This window comes from Leucopleurus acutus (genome assembly GCF_964270905.1).
Source record: "Leucopleurus acutus genome assembly, chromosome: 10".
Classification (NCBI taxonomy): Eukaryota; Metazoa; Chordata; class Mammalia; order Artiodactyla; family Delphinidae; genus Leucopleurus; species Leucopleurus acutus.
The window spans coordinates 72,710,832-72,724,165 of record NC_139153.1 but is presented as its reverse complement, the minus strand read 5'-3'; the positions used below and the strand labels follow the sequence as shown (position 1 = coordinate 72,724,165).

At 37.1% G+C, this 13,334-nt stretch overlaps 1 protein-coding gene across 4 annotated transcripts in view; it reads right to left on the bottom strand.

Moving 5' to 3' along the window:
• The window catches only part of UBR2 (ubiquitin protein ligase E3 component n-recognin 2), a 114,500-nt gene that overhangs the window by 22,754 nt on the left and 78,412 nt on the right, over window positions 1–13,334 (bottom strand). For 2 of the 4 annotated variants that reach the window (XM_082847299.1, XM_082847298.1), the window contains exons 26-34: window positions 12,841–12,943; window positions 9,705–9,814; window positions 9,518–9,598; window positions 8,998–9,176; window positions 8,065–8,264; window positions 5,950–6,043; window positions 4,982–5,143; window positions 3,358–3,461; window positions 2,574–2,652 (exon numbers count right to left, since the gene is read on the bottom strand). In XM_082847299.1, coding sequence (XP_082703425.1) covers window positions 2,574–2,652; window positions 3,358–3,461; window positions 4,982–5,143; window positions 5,950–6,043; window positions 8,065–8,264; window positions 8,998–9,176; window positions 9,518–9,598; window positions 9,705–9,814; window positions 12,841–12,943 — 1,112 coding nt within the window. The remainder of the gene's footprint in view (window positions 1–2,573; window positions 2,653–3,357; window positions 3,462–4,981; window positions 5,144–5,949; window positions 6,044–8,064; window positions 8,265–8,997; window positions 9,177–9,517; window positions 9,599–9,704; window positions 9,815–12,840; window positions 12,944–13,334) is intronic. The other 2 variants (XM_082847301.1, XM_082847300.1) reach the window with 1 other exon arrangement.

Below are 13,334 nucleotides of genomic sequence, written 5' to 3'. Positions count from 1 at the left end.
CTGGACCTCTTCCCCATCTCAAGAACATCAGCAATGTGTACCTACTGCCATAGATTTTAGTTTCTCCAGTGAAGAATTCTCAGGAAAAGCCGTTTTTACACATTGACATTTGGGGGTCCCAAGTGAAAGACTGGCCGGGGCCTGATCACCTCGTGAGGCTCATAGGTCAGCAAGCTCCAACCTGCCCACCAGGTATCCAGTGAGCTTCTTAGTGCCTTGTTCTTGAAGTCACCCAAGGACCAATAAACATTTAAGAAAAGAATCAAACATCAAAGACATAAACACCAAAACAAACAAGCAGAAAAAGGAACTCAGGGAAAACGGAGACAGGGTAGAAAACAACCAATTTATAAAAAAGTTCGGGGACTTCCCTGGTGGTGCAGGGGTTAAGAATCTGCCTGCCAACGCAGGGGACATGGGTTCGATCCCTGGTCCAGGAAGATCCCACATGCCGTGGAGCAACTAAGCCCGTGTGCCACAAATACTGAGCCTGTGCTCTAGAGCTCACGAGCCACAACTACTAAGCCTGTGTGCCACAACTACTGAAGCCCATGGGCCTAAAGCCTGTGCTCCGGAACAAGAGAAACCACCACAATGAGAGGCCCACACACTGCAACGAAGAATAGCCCCTGCTTGCCGCAACTAGAGAAAGCCCGTGTGCAGCAGTGAAGACCCAATGCAGCCATACACACCTACATAAATAAATAAGGAGATCAGTCCAAGAGGGCCAAGAATGAACTAACAGTAGGGCTACCTCAAAGAATGGAAAAACCAAGAGAAAATTATCTAAGGAACAAAATAAAACATTCCCCAAACTGAAGGATATGAATCTTCAAAGAGCCTGTTGAAAACGTGGCGAAATGAATGAAGACTCACATACCAAGGAATATCACAGAGAAATTTCAGAACATTGGGAATTAATGAGACAATCACAACAGTTTCCAGAAGTAATAAAGTTACAACGGAACAGGAATCAGAATGGTGTTAATCTCTCAGTGGGTGCTAGAAGTTAGTAAACTTTGCCTTCAAAATCTAGATGTAAAGTTACTTCTAACCTATAATTCTATACCCAAACCATCTATTAAGCATATGGATATAATAAATGTATTTTCAGACATGGAAAATTTAACACCCAGGCACCTTTTCTTAGGAATCTGCTGAGAGATGCAACATGAGGGAGTAAATTAAGAAAGGAAGGAGAGGACTTCCCCAGTGGTTAAGATTCCGCACTCCCAAAGCAGGGGGTGTGGGTTCAATCACTGGTCAGGGAACTAAAATCCTACATGCCACAGGTGCGGCCAAAAAAAAAAAGAGAGAGAGAAGTACAAGATCCAGCAAACAAGAGGAGCAGGGCTAGGGGAAGTCTTAGGGTGACAGCTGTGCCCTGTCCTGATTGGCATGGGAGGGCAAAGGCTGTGGGAGGAGGGCTCCAGGAAGGAAGATCATCTGATGAATCTGAGCACTGATAGCTACTGCTAGGCATCTGACAGGTCTACTGCAATGTTTAGGGGAAAAAAAAGTATTATATACAAAGAAAACCAAGTATATGAAAAAAATAAGGTAATTATTAACCACAGGAAAACAAAATGTATAAGAAAGGAAAATTTACCACACAACTTATCAGTAGAAACAATTATAATATAAAAACTGACAAATGATTTAACCAAAAATTGTGAAATTATAGGTAGACTGGTGAGGAATAGTGAATAGGGTAGAGGTCAAAGTTGAATCCTAAATTACTAGTCAACAGAAGGATACTGTTTAAAAAAATGATAAATCAAGACACAGCTGATTAAGCATTTTAATTAGAAATATGGAAGTACGTAGCAGAAGAAACAAAATGACAGGACTGGGGATAGGGAGGAGGAATGTGAGAGGCACAGGACTGATGTTCTTTCTGTTTAAGCCCTCCAGTAGTATTTTTACTGAGTAATTTAGTATTTGCCAGGCACAGCTTCCAGGTAACGTTAAATGTATTGTCACTTTATCTTTATAACACTTATGAGGTAGATATTATTATCTTCCCTTTACAAATGAGGAAACTGAGTGAGGTACAGAGAGGTCAAGCAATTTGCACAAAGTTGCACAGCTTATAAGTAGTGGTGCTGGAACTGAACAAAAGCAGTCTAGCTCTAGAATCTGGGTTATACCTTGTAACTTACTGGCTATGGGTAAAATTAGGCTGCAAACACTCTGGTTTTGGTCCTGAGTTACTAAGAGGTTGATGGGGCCATAAATAGAAAACAGAAGTCAGAAGGAAGCATGGGCTTTGGTGGGGGAGCTGAGCACCTTAGGTTTAGATGTGCTGATGAGGTGTTGTCAAGGAGAGCCAGATCAAGGGGTGTAGGAGGGAGTCAGGAACATAGACTAGGAGAGGTTTGTGAGAATTAAACATGCCATGTAGTTCATAGGTTTTTATCAATACACCTGCAGTAAATATTCTTAAGTCTCAGAATTCAAGATCAGTGTCCTGTAACATTTTGCTCCCTAACTTGACAAACGATATTCTTACTAACTGCTGACTTAATTTTTCATTTCAAGTGGACCAAATTTAAAAGGAATAATATACTCACTTAGGATGAAAATCAGGCCTAAATCCTTCAGGGAGCTGCAATTCATCCACATTTTCTAAATTCTTTGATAAGGCAGTATCTACAGAAACAAACATTTTATACTATTATTCTTTAGTCCACAATATTTCTATAAATTTCAGTCACAAATTTCATTCTAAATTTAGGTCAAAGAAATTTTAAAAAATGGGAAAAATTCCCATTAATGAAAACCAGTATAATATACATTCAAAGCATGAGAAACACTATTGCTCTGGATGACCTAGGTACCTTCTTCAGTCACCTGTGCTTCTCCTCAAAGTAAAGCCACTGGAATGTAGCTAGGGAAGGTAAGAAAAGGAAGAGTATGCCGTTTTGTTTCCTTATAAACCAATGGTATAAATTCTGCTCAGACTGTTTTCCCTCAAGGTCGGAAGTGCAGTGCATGTCTATCAAACTTGGGAAGCCTTTGGTAATGCCAACAATATAGTGAGTCAGCCCACAGAGAATAAAGCCAGCTCTTCCATACTCAGTTACATCTCCCCGACCCCCAGAAGCTCTTCAATAAAATGGGGGAGTAAGTGAGAAGTATTTATCATAAACTTCACATGAGCTTGTGTGTTTTCAAGGAATAAGGAGTAATGTAAGAGATTCAAATTTAGTTCATTAAGACAAAGAAAATTAGAGAAAGTCAAATTTTAAAGTGAGAGGCTTCATTTTTAAAATATTTTAAAACAATTTATTCTGAAACTATTTCCCAATGGTTTCAGACGTTAGGGAAAAATGAAAGCAGGTTATCAGAACTTACTAGGAGTATTTTCTTCTTTCCTAAGAACCTGTAATGCTTTTATTTGCTGAGATATTGTTCTAATCCACTGAGTCAGATTTGGTTGGTCTGAAAAATGTAACCTGCTAGAAAAGATTATAGAGAGTGTTTAGTATTCTGTTGCTGCTTAGTTTAAGATACAAAAAAGACTCCTTAAATGATCACAGGTATATTTTAGACACACTTCAAATATTAAAAAAACAAACAAACAAACAAAAAACCTAGGGGAAAATTTGTTGCTTTTTAAGAAGTCAGAATAGGTATTTACCAATGGAAATGAAAATACATTATTCGTCAATATGATGCTGATAATTATTAGCACCATATTGAATTATCTGTCAAATATTTCACTTTTTCGGTACTGGAATTTATTAGTATTTCTTAAATATCATAATCACCACACCACGGACACTATTTATTGAGTGCTTATTATATTGCAAGCCCTTAGTTATGTTGTGAGCATTTTACAGTATTATATTTAATCCTCAGAATCTTTAATGAAATAGGTTATATTATTGTCCCCATTTTACAGATGAGGAAACTGAGGTTTAGAGCTATGTTACTTGACTAAGGCCATATATGGGACAGATGTGGCATTCAAACCCAGCTATATCAGACTCCACAGCCTGTGTTCTTTTAACAAATGTGCCATAACTGACTCTCCTGGGAAAAAAAGCAAAATCTGAACCACAAAAGTGATTGTTTTCTCCTTACATGCAGAGAATTCTTAATCTAACAATGACTAATTTCTTTACCAGTTCAAATGCAGGTATAAGTCAGCACCATGATATGCTTTTCTGATTAAAATGCATGAGCTTACATGCACATCTAATGGTATTTTAAGAACACTGTGTAGTAGCATAGACTAAGACACCATGGTTTTAACTCCTAAAATTGAAGAGAAAAAAACTGACCCTGCTTTATTTAAACCCAAATAGTAGCACAGAAATAAACAGATGATTCATATTCACAAAACTCAAATTAGTATTTGTGAATGTAAGACAGACACCATAAACTGAGTAACAAAGGTCAGGTTTGAAGAGGAGACACTATCAAATTCATATCTGAAATGAGTATGTCTAATACTCCTATTAACTAAAAGTGCACTAAAAATTATGAAATGACAAAAACTTTGCATTTTAAATACACTAACAGATTTTCACTTTTTGGCCCAATTTTTGAATTGGCCAGTAAATTGCAAAAAATTATATTTAATTGTTAGTATGTTCAAAAATGTCCGTTTGAGCTGCCCCTTCTCCCCCTATCAATTTACTGAGCATCTCTTAAAACGTATGAGGGAGATATTTAAAGTGGGGTCTTAGAAATAAAGGAGACAGTTTTCATGAACACATGGGAACTTTATATCCTTTATAGTGCTTACAGGTGACCAAGAAACTGTTAAATTTTAGCCTGTTCCTTTCTAAAAACCAAAATCATATTTCATAGGTCAGCTAGAAGAAATAACTAAATAAAAAGTTTGGAAAGTACCTGGAAGACATTATGCATTTACCTAGAGTGATCTCCTCACCCAGCTGTTGTTTATTATTTCATTACCTTCAAAGGAAACTAGTTCTTTGATATAAAGGTTTTATGAGCCAAAACTTACCTATTAAAAATATTTCTTGGAGGAAGCAGCAGAGGAATAACAGTATTACTCAAGCATTCACAAAGGGGACAAAGGAATTCTCCATTTTCTACATCATAGCTTGTATGTAAGCGTAATCTCTGTTGCCTTCGCTGTTCTTTAGCTTGAACGGAATCAAAATACCTTTAACAATTAGAAAACATGAGGTATCAAAAACAATGGTAATTTTTGAAAATGAGAGCCACAAGCTTCAACATTTTAAATAATTTGTTTCCACAAAAAAAATCTAAAAATTAAAATCTTGAAATGACCTGAATTATTTTTAACAGTGATACTCTAATTTTGAGTTGATGTAATTACCAAAACGGGTTAAGAGTTCTAAAACAGGAGAATCAAAAAAAGACTGCCTTGCAAACAATCATTCACAATGTAGCATATTTCTTGGTCCCAGTGCTCTGCGGTTACTCCCCCAGTGCTGGTGACCACTTACTAGGGGCAGTTCATAACAACTCAATGAGCAGAGCACTAGAATAACAGCACTGATTTGTTGGTTTTGCGGAAGCATAGAAAGCACCAAAGTAGAATAAATTTCAAGTTATCCCATCTTAGCTCAGGGAGCCATGACAATCTTAGGAACTAACCAGACAAGCACTACCATCTTCAGAATCAAGAGTTGTTCACCCTGGACCCAAAGAAAGACATATTTCTAGGGTTTATACCACTGTAAAAATCCTTTACTTCATCTAGTCTGTTAGATCCCCACATTAAAAAATACATTTGATATACTATGAAGTTTCTAAGTCACTCCTTTAAATGTAATGACAAAGCAAATTAATTTTGTTATTTATTAGGCAGTAATACGGAGTTTTCTTCTTCAAACATCTTTAGTTCTTTCTCTTTTTTTCTAGAATGGAATTTCCTTTATTAAAAAATTTAATTTTGAGCCTTTGGATAAGCTTCTCTTGCCTAATATTAAGAATATAAATTACCTTTGCCAACAATGGGCATGCATAATGTGCCCACAGCTACCAGTGTGTGTTCCACAAGACAGATCAGGGTGCATGAATAATGGATCATATTTTTCTGCATTATAAAACAAACAAAAAACAAAGCAAAAAACCAAGCATTTAATATTCCTATAACAAATGTACAACTTTAAACTGTGAAATCCTTACTAAGGGCCTGTAAACTTCAAATGATATGCTAGTTTATTCCTTTGATTTGAGATACCAATAATTTATGCAAGACCCCGGATTATTCAGAATACAGGACTCTCTAATTTTCATTACCCTGAGCAAGTTAATGAAACATCCCTGAATTGTTAACTGAAACTGGGATCCCATATTTAAGTACATCTAATCTTTTGAACATTTCACATTTTCAGGGCACTGAGAGACTCCTATTCCCCGAAAATGCCCTGAGCCTGAGGTAAAAGGGATATTCTTCAGGGAGAGGTCTTTAATACCTTCAGGGCAGCTGGGTCACAATGATCTCTAACAAAAAAAGATGTCCTGGCAGTAGAGGAGAATCTGCCTAAAGACAATCATGCAGAGACTAGCAATAATTACTATACCAGAGTCAAAGCTGCAGCAAAATATCTGGGACAGCAGCCCAGACCAGAGTAGGGAAAAACAGGCAATTCAGACAGTCTTCTGCTCTGGTACTAATTTTTTATATTTAAAGGAGATGAAAAATGAAGACAAACATAAAGTGGGTAGCTGGCTTCTTTGGGAATTCTTGAATTCTCTACATAAATTAGTATAATCTTAGAAATTCCCTAACATTAAATTACTCAAGTTTCAATTTGCTTTATATAATAGAACAGTACAAATTTCACAGCATAAAGAAAATCTTTTATGACATAAATTGTGAAAGCATTAAAAAAATCCACTTATAGCCAAGTACTAAATACAATTGGTATTTTATCTTTATCTTCAGCCTGGAATAAAATTTGTAAATTGCCTAGTACAAATGATCATTTCTTAAGGTGAAGCTGACCAATGTATCTTAACTAGGGTGCTTGAGAGCCACACTGTGAAGACTTTCATTATAGAGAAAAGGCAAACTTACCAGTGGTCTCTCACACCTCCTTCCAATCATACAATATGAAAAGCACTGGCTAAATTAAGTGCTTTGGAAATTAAAACACAGTTCCTACTCTCAAGAAGTTTACTGGTATCATTGAGGCATATGCACACATAAACAAATGTAAGAGTAGAAACATAAAAGTATCTGCGGTGGACACAATAAGGTGCAGCCCAGAAGCCCCTGCAGGAATGAATGACTTACTCCCTCAGCTGTTAGAAGAGAGCACTCAACTGTTATCCCTCTTTAAGGGACTTTGCTCAGGGTCACACTACTTTGATCAAGGTCACACTTCTTTCCAGAGGTAGGCCACAACCAGTCACTGATCAGTGTCAGGGTATAAAGACCTAGCCCCCTTGCCCCAAGTTGGGACACCTCTGAAGGGCCATTCAGCTCCAGAGATCCCATGGGGTTGGTTAAGGTCTTTTGGGGACTGCATCATAGCTCAACTTCTCCCTTTGCCCAAACCTGCTTCCTTCCCCTCCATTCCACGTTGATCCCAAGACTCTCTTGAATAACATCCTGCACTGCATGGTAATCTCTATCTCAATAATCTAAATGAGAATCTGGCTCAAGGACAGCTTCTCACAGGGGTGACTCACACCACTGTTAGATCAAGGGATTCCACTGATAGATCAAGGGATTCCACCCTGGATCTATCCATGAGATAAAATAATTATGGAGATAAAATAGTTATTGTTATTTAAGTGTCAACTAATTATTGGACTTTACAAATGTGAAGAATGGGAAAGACTGTTAAGTACCAAAGTAGTTAATGAAACAAAGAACAGCTTTCTTTTGAATCCCTGCTATTTATCAGCTGCGTAATTCAGGCATAATACTTAACCTTCTGGAGTGTTTCCACATCTGTCAAGTGAGGAATTCCTGTCTAAGTTACCTGCTCAAGATACCACCAAGCCTACAGTTACTATCAGGTTAATAAAATCTCTGTATATCACCTACCATACTATGTGGCAGTCATTATTAAGAGGGAGGATGAGGATATAGCTATGGCTTACCTGGATCCTGAATGAATTTACTTCTGTTTTTAGATAATACAGTTGATCTCTGAACAAATGCTGCCAGGACCATTGCCCTGCTTTCCACCTTGACCTCTTGCTCTTCTTGACACAATATACAGGTAACAAATTGTCTTTGTTCAGGGACCGGAGTCTGTGCTGGGCCCAATGCCGTACGAGTCATATCTGAAACCATAGGGCTGGAATAAAAAGGTTAGGAGTATAATTAATGAGCCTAAGAAGTTTCTATAGAATCATAAAACAGTAGATTCTAGGTAAGTAGAAACGTATTTAAAACACGCAGTTTTTTGTTTTTTTAAAAAAATATTTATTTATTCGGCTGTGCCGGGTCTTAGTTGCAGCACGTGGGATCTTTGATCTTTGTTGAGGCGTGCAGATCTTTAGTTGCGGCATGTAAAGTCTTGGTTGCAGCATGTGGGATCTAGTTCCCTGACCAGGGATCGAACCCAAGCCCCCTGCATTGGGAGCGCAGAGTCTTAGCCACTGGACCACCAGGGAAGTCCCTAAAACACACAGTTTTGATGACTTGATTTGAGAGACCCAAGTCTTTCATATGTATCAAAACCATCTCCTTCAATCCTCATAGCAATCCAATATGCAACACATAAGCCAGACACGAAGTTAACTGAGCCCAGTGTATTCATTCTTTTATGAATCTCAAGGGTCTTCTGTATAACTTACATTTTAAGCATACATATGAATTATCTTATCTATAGTCAAGAGACATGCTCATAATCATATGCTAATAAACTCAGATTTCTAAGATTAAGTCCTCTAACTACAAGGCCACAAAATTTATCAACTCTTCTAAGTTATTCTATGATTAAGTGTACTTATAAAGAAAAAAAACCAAACATCTTCCTCAGTTGAGAACCATGGTCAAGAGTTTCAAAAATTGTGATTAATTTTTACCTATTATCAAGAACAGCAGAGATAGAGGCATCCAGTTCTAATGTCTGCTGAAAGAGTTCTTTGTTCTCATCAATAAAGTGCCGCTGCATCTCAGACATCTGGGCCATGATCTTTTCTCTGCGCAGTCTGGCAATCTCGGCTTTTCTCTTCCTCTCAGCTTTGTCTTTGTCTCTCGAACTCTGAAATTACGCTTCATTTAATTAGACTATTAGAGGCTAAATGCATATTTTTTTCCCCCAAAGCAGAAACATCTTTATTGTAAATACTAATTAAAAACTATTCTATAATCTCACTTTTATAAACGAAGAGCAAAGATTTCTTAATCAACCTAACATGTTAAAAGAAAAAAAAAAAGGCAGTCTAAAAAGACAGCTACAAAAATATAAACAAATGGTGGCACACTTCTTGGGATTTACATGTTTGTGAATAACATCAACTACCAACTTAATGCAGATAAATTTAATTGTTTATAGTGAGCTTGCCACAATTTTTCAGCATTACCACACTTTACATCTTATACCTCTTCCATTATGGTTCCTTCTGTCTCTGCCACAGGACTGGTGGATGAACTCTCCCTTATCTTCTTAATAGCATTAAAAGTCTATGAAAAAAAATATCGTTATTCTGAAGCTATGAAACATTATAAAAATTTAAAGATAAACATTTAATATTTCTCACAAAAAGCAGAGTGATGCAGGAAATTTTACCTTTAATATCCACTTAATCATATCTTTGTGGACTTCTAGGTAGGGAGCATTTTGTAGTGTTTCCAGCATAGCTAGTATGCTAGGAGAGTTGTTTGGTGCTTCACCAGGTTCTGAGGCAGAAGAAAAAAAGGGCACACGAACAACAGCTAAGACTTCATAGTGCTTATTACTGTGCACAAGAAGATACATGAAGTTGCTTATAACATTTGCCCAGCATTTGCCCATCATTTGATTACAGCTCAACTTAGAAATTTTCAATACCTCTCGAAATGTGACATATTTGTATTTTACAAACAAGTTGTTAACAACTAGAATGCTTTAATCATTCAAAACTGACATCTTACACCAAATGATTATTTTAACATAGCCTCTAGCAAAATTAAATAAAAACCCAGCTGAAGGGCTTCCCTGGTGGCTCAGTGGTTGAAAGTCCGCCTGCCGATGCAGGGGATGTGGGTTCCGTGCCCCGGTCTGGGAGGATCCCACATGCCGCGGAGCGGCTGGGCCTGTGGGCCATGGCCACTGAGCCTGCATGTCCGGAGCCTGTGCTCCGCAACGGGAGAGGCCACAACAGTGAGAGGCCCGCGTACCGCAAAAAAAACCAAAAAACAAAAAAACACCCAGCTGAAAGGTCTACCTGAGATTTTACAAGTCTAAGAAAATGAATCAGGATTATAGGAGTCCATGTGTATATAACATGTATCTATTTGTTTTGACCTTTTCTTTAATGAAAACCTAGATTCAAAATAAAACAAATTTCTTCCTCTATGGATTACTTTATTTTGAGAAAAAGACATAAAAGTCTATTACTCTCAGGAGTACATTTAATACAATATTAGCTAATTTAGTTTTATAGTTGGAAATATCCAATTATTAATTTTATTGATTTAAGAAACATTTGTGGCAAAATCTTACTCTTTCCTAAGAGGGTAAGAGACCAAACTATGTGATATTTTTAAAAAAATGTAATTTAATTGTTATTTTTTTGGCTGTGCCACATGGCTTGTGGGATCTCAGTTCCCCGATCAGGGACTGAACTTAGTTCCTCAGCAGTGAAAGCTCCGAGTCCTAACAACTGGACCGCCAGGGAATTCCCTGAACTATGTAATCTTTAATATTCTTCCAGATCTGAAATTCGGTCGCTGTGGATTAGGGATCTGTCTCTAAATGGTTTGTCTTTTGTTTGTATGTATGTATGCATGTATTTATTTATGGTTGCACTAGGTCTTTGTTTCTGTGTGCAGGATTTCTCTAGTTGCGGCGAGCAGGGGCTACTTTTCGTTGCACTGTGCTGGCTTCTCATTGCGGTGGCTTCTCCTGTTGCGGAGCACAGGCTCTAGACGTTCAGGCTTCAGTAGTTGTGGCACGTGGGCTCAGTAGTTGTGGCTCGCGGCTTAGCTGCTCCATGGCACGTGGGATCTTCCTGGCCCAGGGCTTGAACCCGTGTCCCCTGCACTGGTAGGCGGATTCTTAACCACTGTGCCACCACAGAAGTTCCAATAGTTTGTTTTAATTATATAAAATGTTTAAAGAGAAATAGGAGGACTGTCTAGAGAAAATGATGATTGTTGAAAGAAAAAGAAAGAAGCAAAAGAGAACCTGAGATCAAACGAAATAAGGGAGTTTTCTGTGTGGTTATCCCAAAGTAAAAAAACTGCAGATAAAGAATGTACAACAGATACAGTGTTAATGTTAATCGATAGAAAGAAACACTGGCAGAGAAAAGAGCTGGGAAAGGCTGGCACCCAAGAACATAGTCTTCAGTGGGGAAAGACAGCTCCCCTTCTTCCTCCCACTTACCTGGATGTGGGCAAAATGGGAAAAATAGAGATTTAGCAGCAACCAGGACTACTCCTCCTCATCCCCCAGTGGAACCTAGTATTCTCACAGTCATTATCTTTTAGGAAGAAATGGCAGAGAACACAATACTAAACAAAGTTACAGAAATGCTCCCTTGCAATCAGGAATTCAGAAACTCCTATTATACCACCACAAATTCATTTAAGCATCTCAGCAAATCACTGATTGCAGGTCTGGAGCAGGTAAAGTACAAGATGAGCCTCAGACACCTTTTGTGCCAGAAAGCAAGGTGGTGCTCAAATACTAATGGGGTTGGGTCAAAAGGACACAGAGCCAATTGAACAGACTCCCACTACCCAGAAGTGGCACAGTTTGAGCATCAAAAGGAGTATTGATTATAACTGACTATAAAACACTGAAAAAAAACCCATGAGTAATATTAAAAAACAAAAGAACCACAAAAAAACGTAAGCAAACCAAAAAGATTCACAGTTGCCACTACTTCAGGTACCTATTAGAACTGCTTATTCTGAAAATTAATAAAGGAAACGTTTTTATTTAGAGATGAAGTATTATGACATCTGAAACAAATGGTTCAGGGAATTCCCTGGCAGTCCAGTGATTAGGACTCTGTGCTTCTACTGCAGGGGGCCCGGGTTCGACCCCTGGTTGAGGAACTAAGATCCTGCATGCTGTGCAGCACAGCCAAAAGATAAATAAACAAAAAACCAAATGGTTCAAAAAAGTGTTCAAACATAAAGCAAATATAGCAAAACACTAACTACTGAATCTAGGTGGCAGGTATAGAGATGTTTACTGTACAACTCTTCCAACTTGTCTGTATGTTTGAAATTTTAATATTAAAAAGCAAGAAAAAATATTTCTTTGGTCCTCTCAAAAAAAGTCACATTACTTTATATAAAATGTAATCCTCTATAGCTAATTTTCTTATTTTCTTTACTTTTTATAAGATAATAGAAACAATTTAAAAGTGAAATCCTAATAGCAAACTCTGTGTTTTTAAAAGTATATACTAGAGTTTAAATTTATGTCCTATACTGATTTCAAACTAAGGAATCCTCATTACTTTTTCCTGTTTATGAATTAAAATTTATGTTTTTAAAGTATGGGTAGGCCCTAAGTATTTTTATAAAAATGTATCAGGATCTGATACAGTACACAGGATCTGATATAATACACAGGTGAATACAGACAGTCTCAGAAATTTGGATTCATTATAACCTACTTAAAACTTATATGATCAAATAAAAGAGGTTATACTACATTTAAAAATCATGGACATGTTGAGTTAGTTTAGTAAAAACTGTATACATACTCGATATCTTCTGAGTGAAGGTAAACGTTACTACATGCTCCTCCATGACATTCTCTAAATGCTGTTTTTCTTCTTGTAGTGCCATTCCAATTAAATGTAACACCTAAAATGCAGTATGTTTTGTAACTTATAGTGAAACAAAAATCAAGTACATAGTTTTATAAGAAATAAAAAAAATTCACTATTGAAAAAAGATAAACTATTAAACACTAAGTGCAGTAAAAAATAATTCGAAGTACCAATTTTCATGAAATCCAAACTCTAAAGTTCATTTTCTAATAAAGAATTCTCAGCAAGGAAACAAAAATTTCTATTTCAGCTAGGAAGAAAATTCAATTGCAAATTCTTAGGGTAAGTTAAAATTACTAACAGCTGTGACCAGCAATCCATATAATTTTCAGTTTTATTCCATCCCTACACTACAGTCTTAAAAATCACTGATTCTAAGAATCAGTGGCCAAATAATTAGACCTGAAATCATCTATCATGCAATG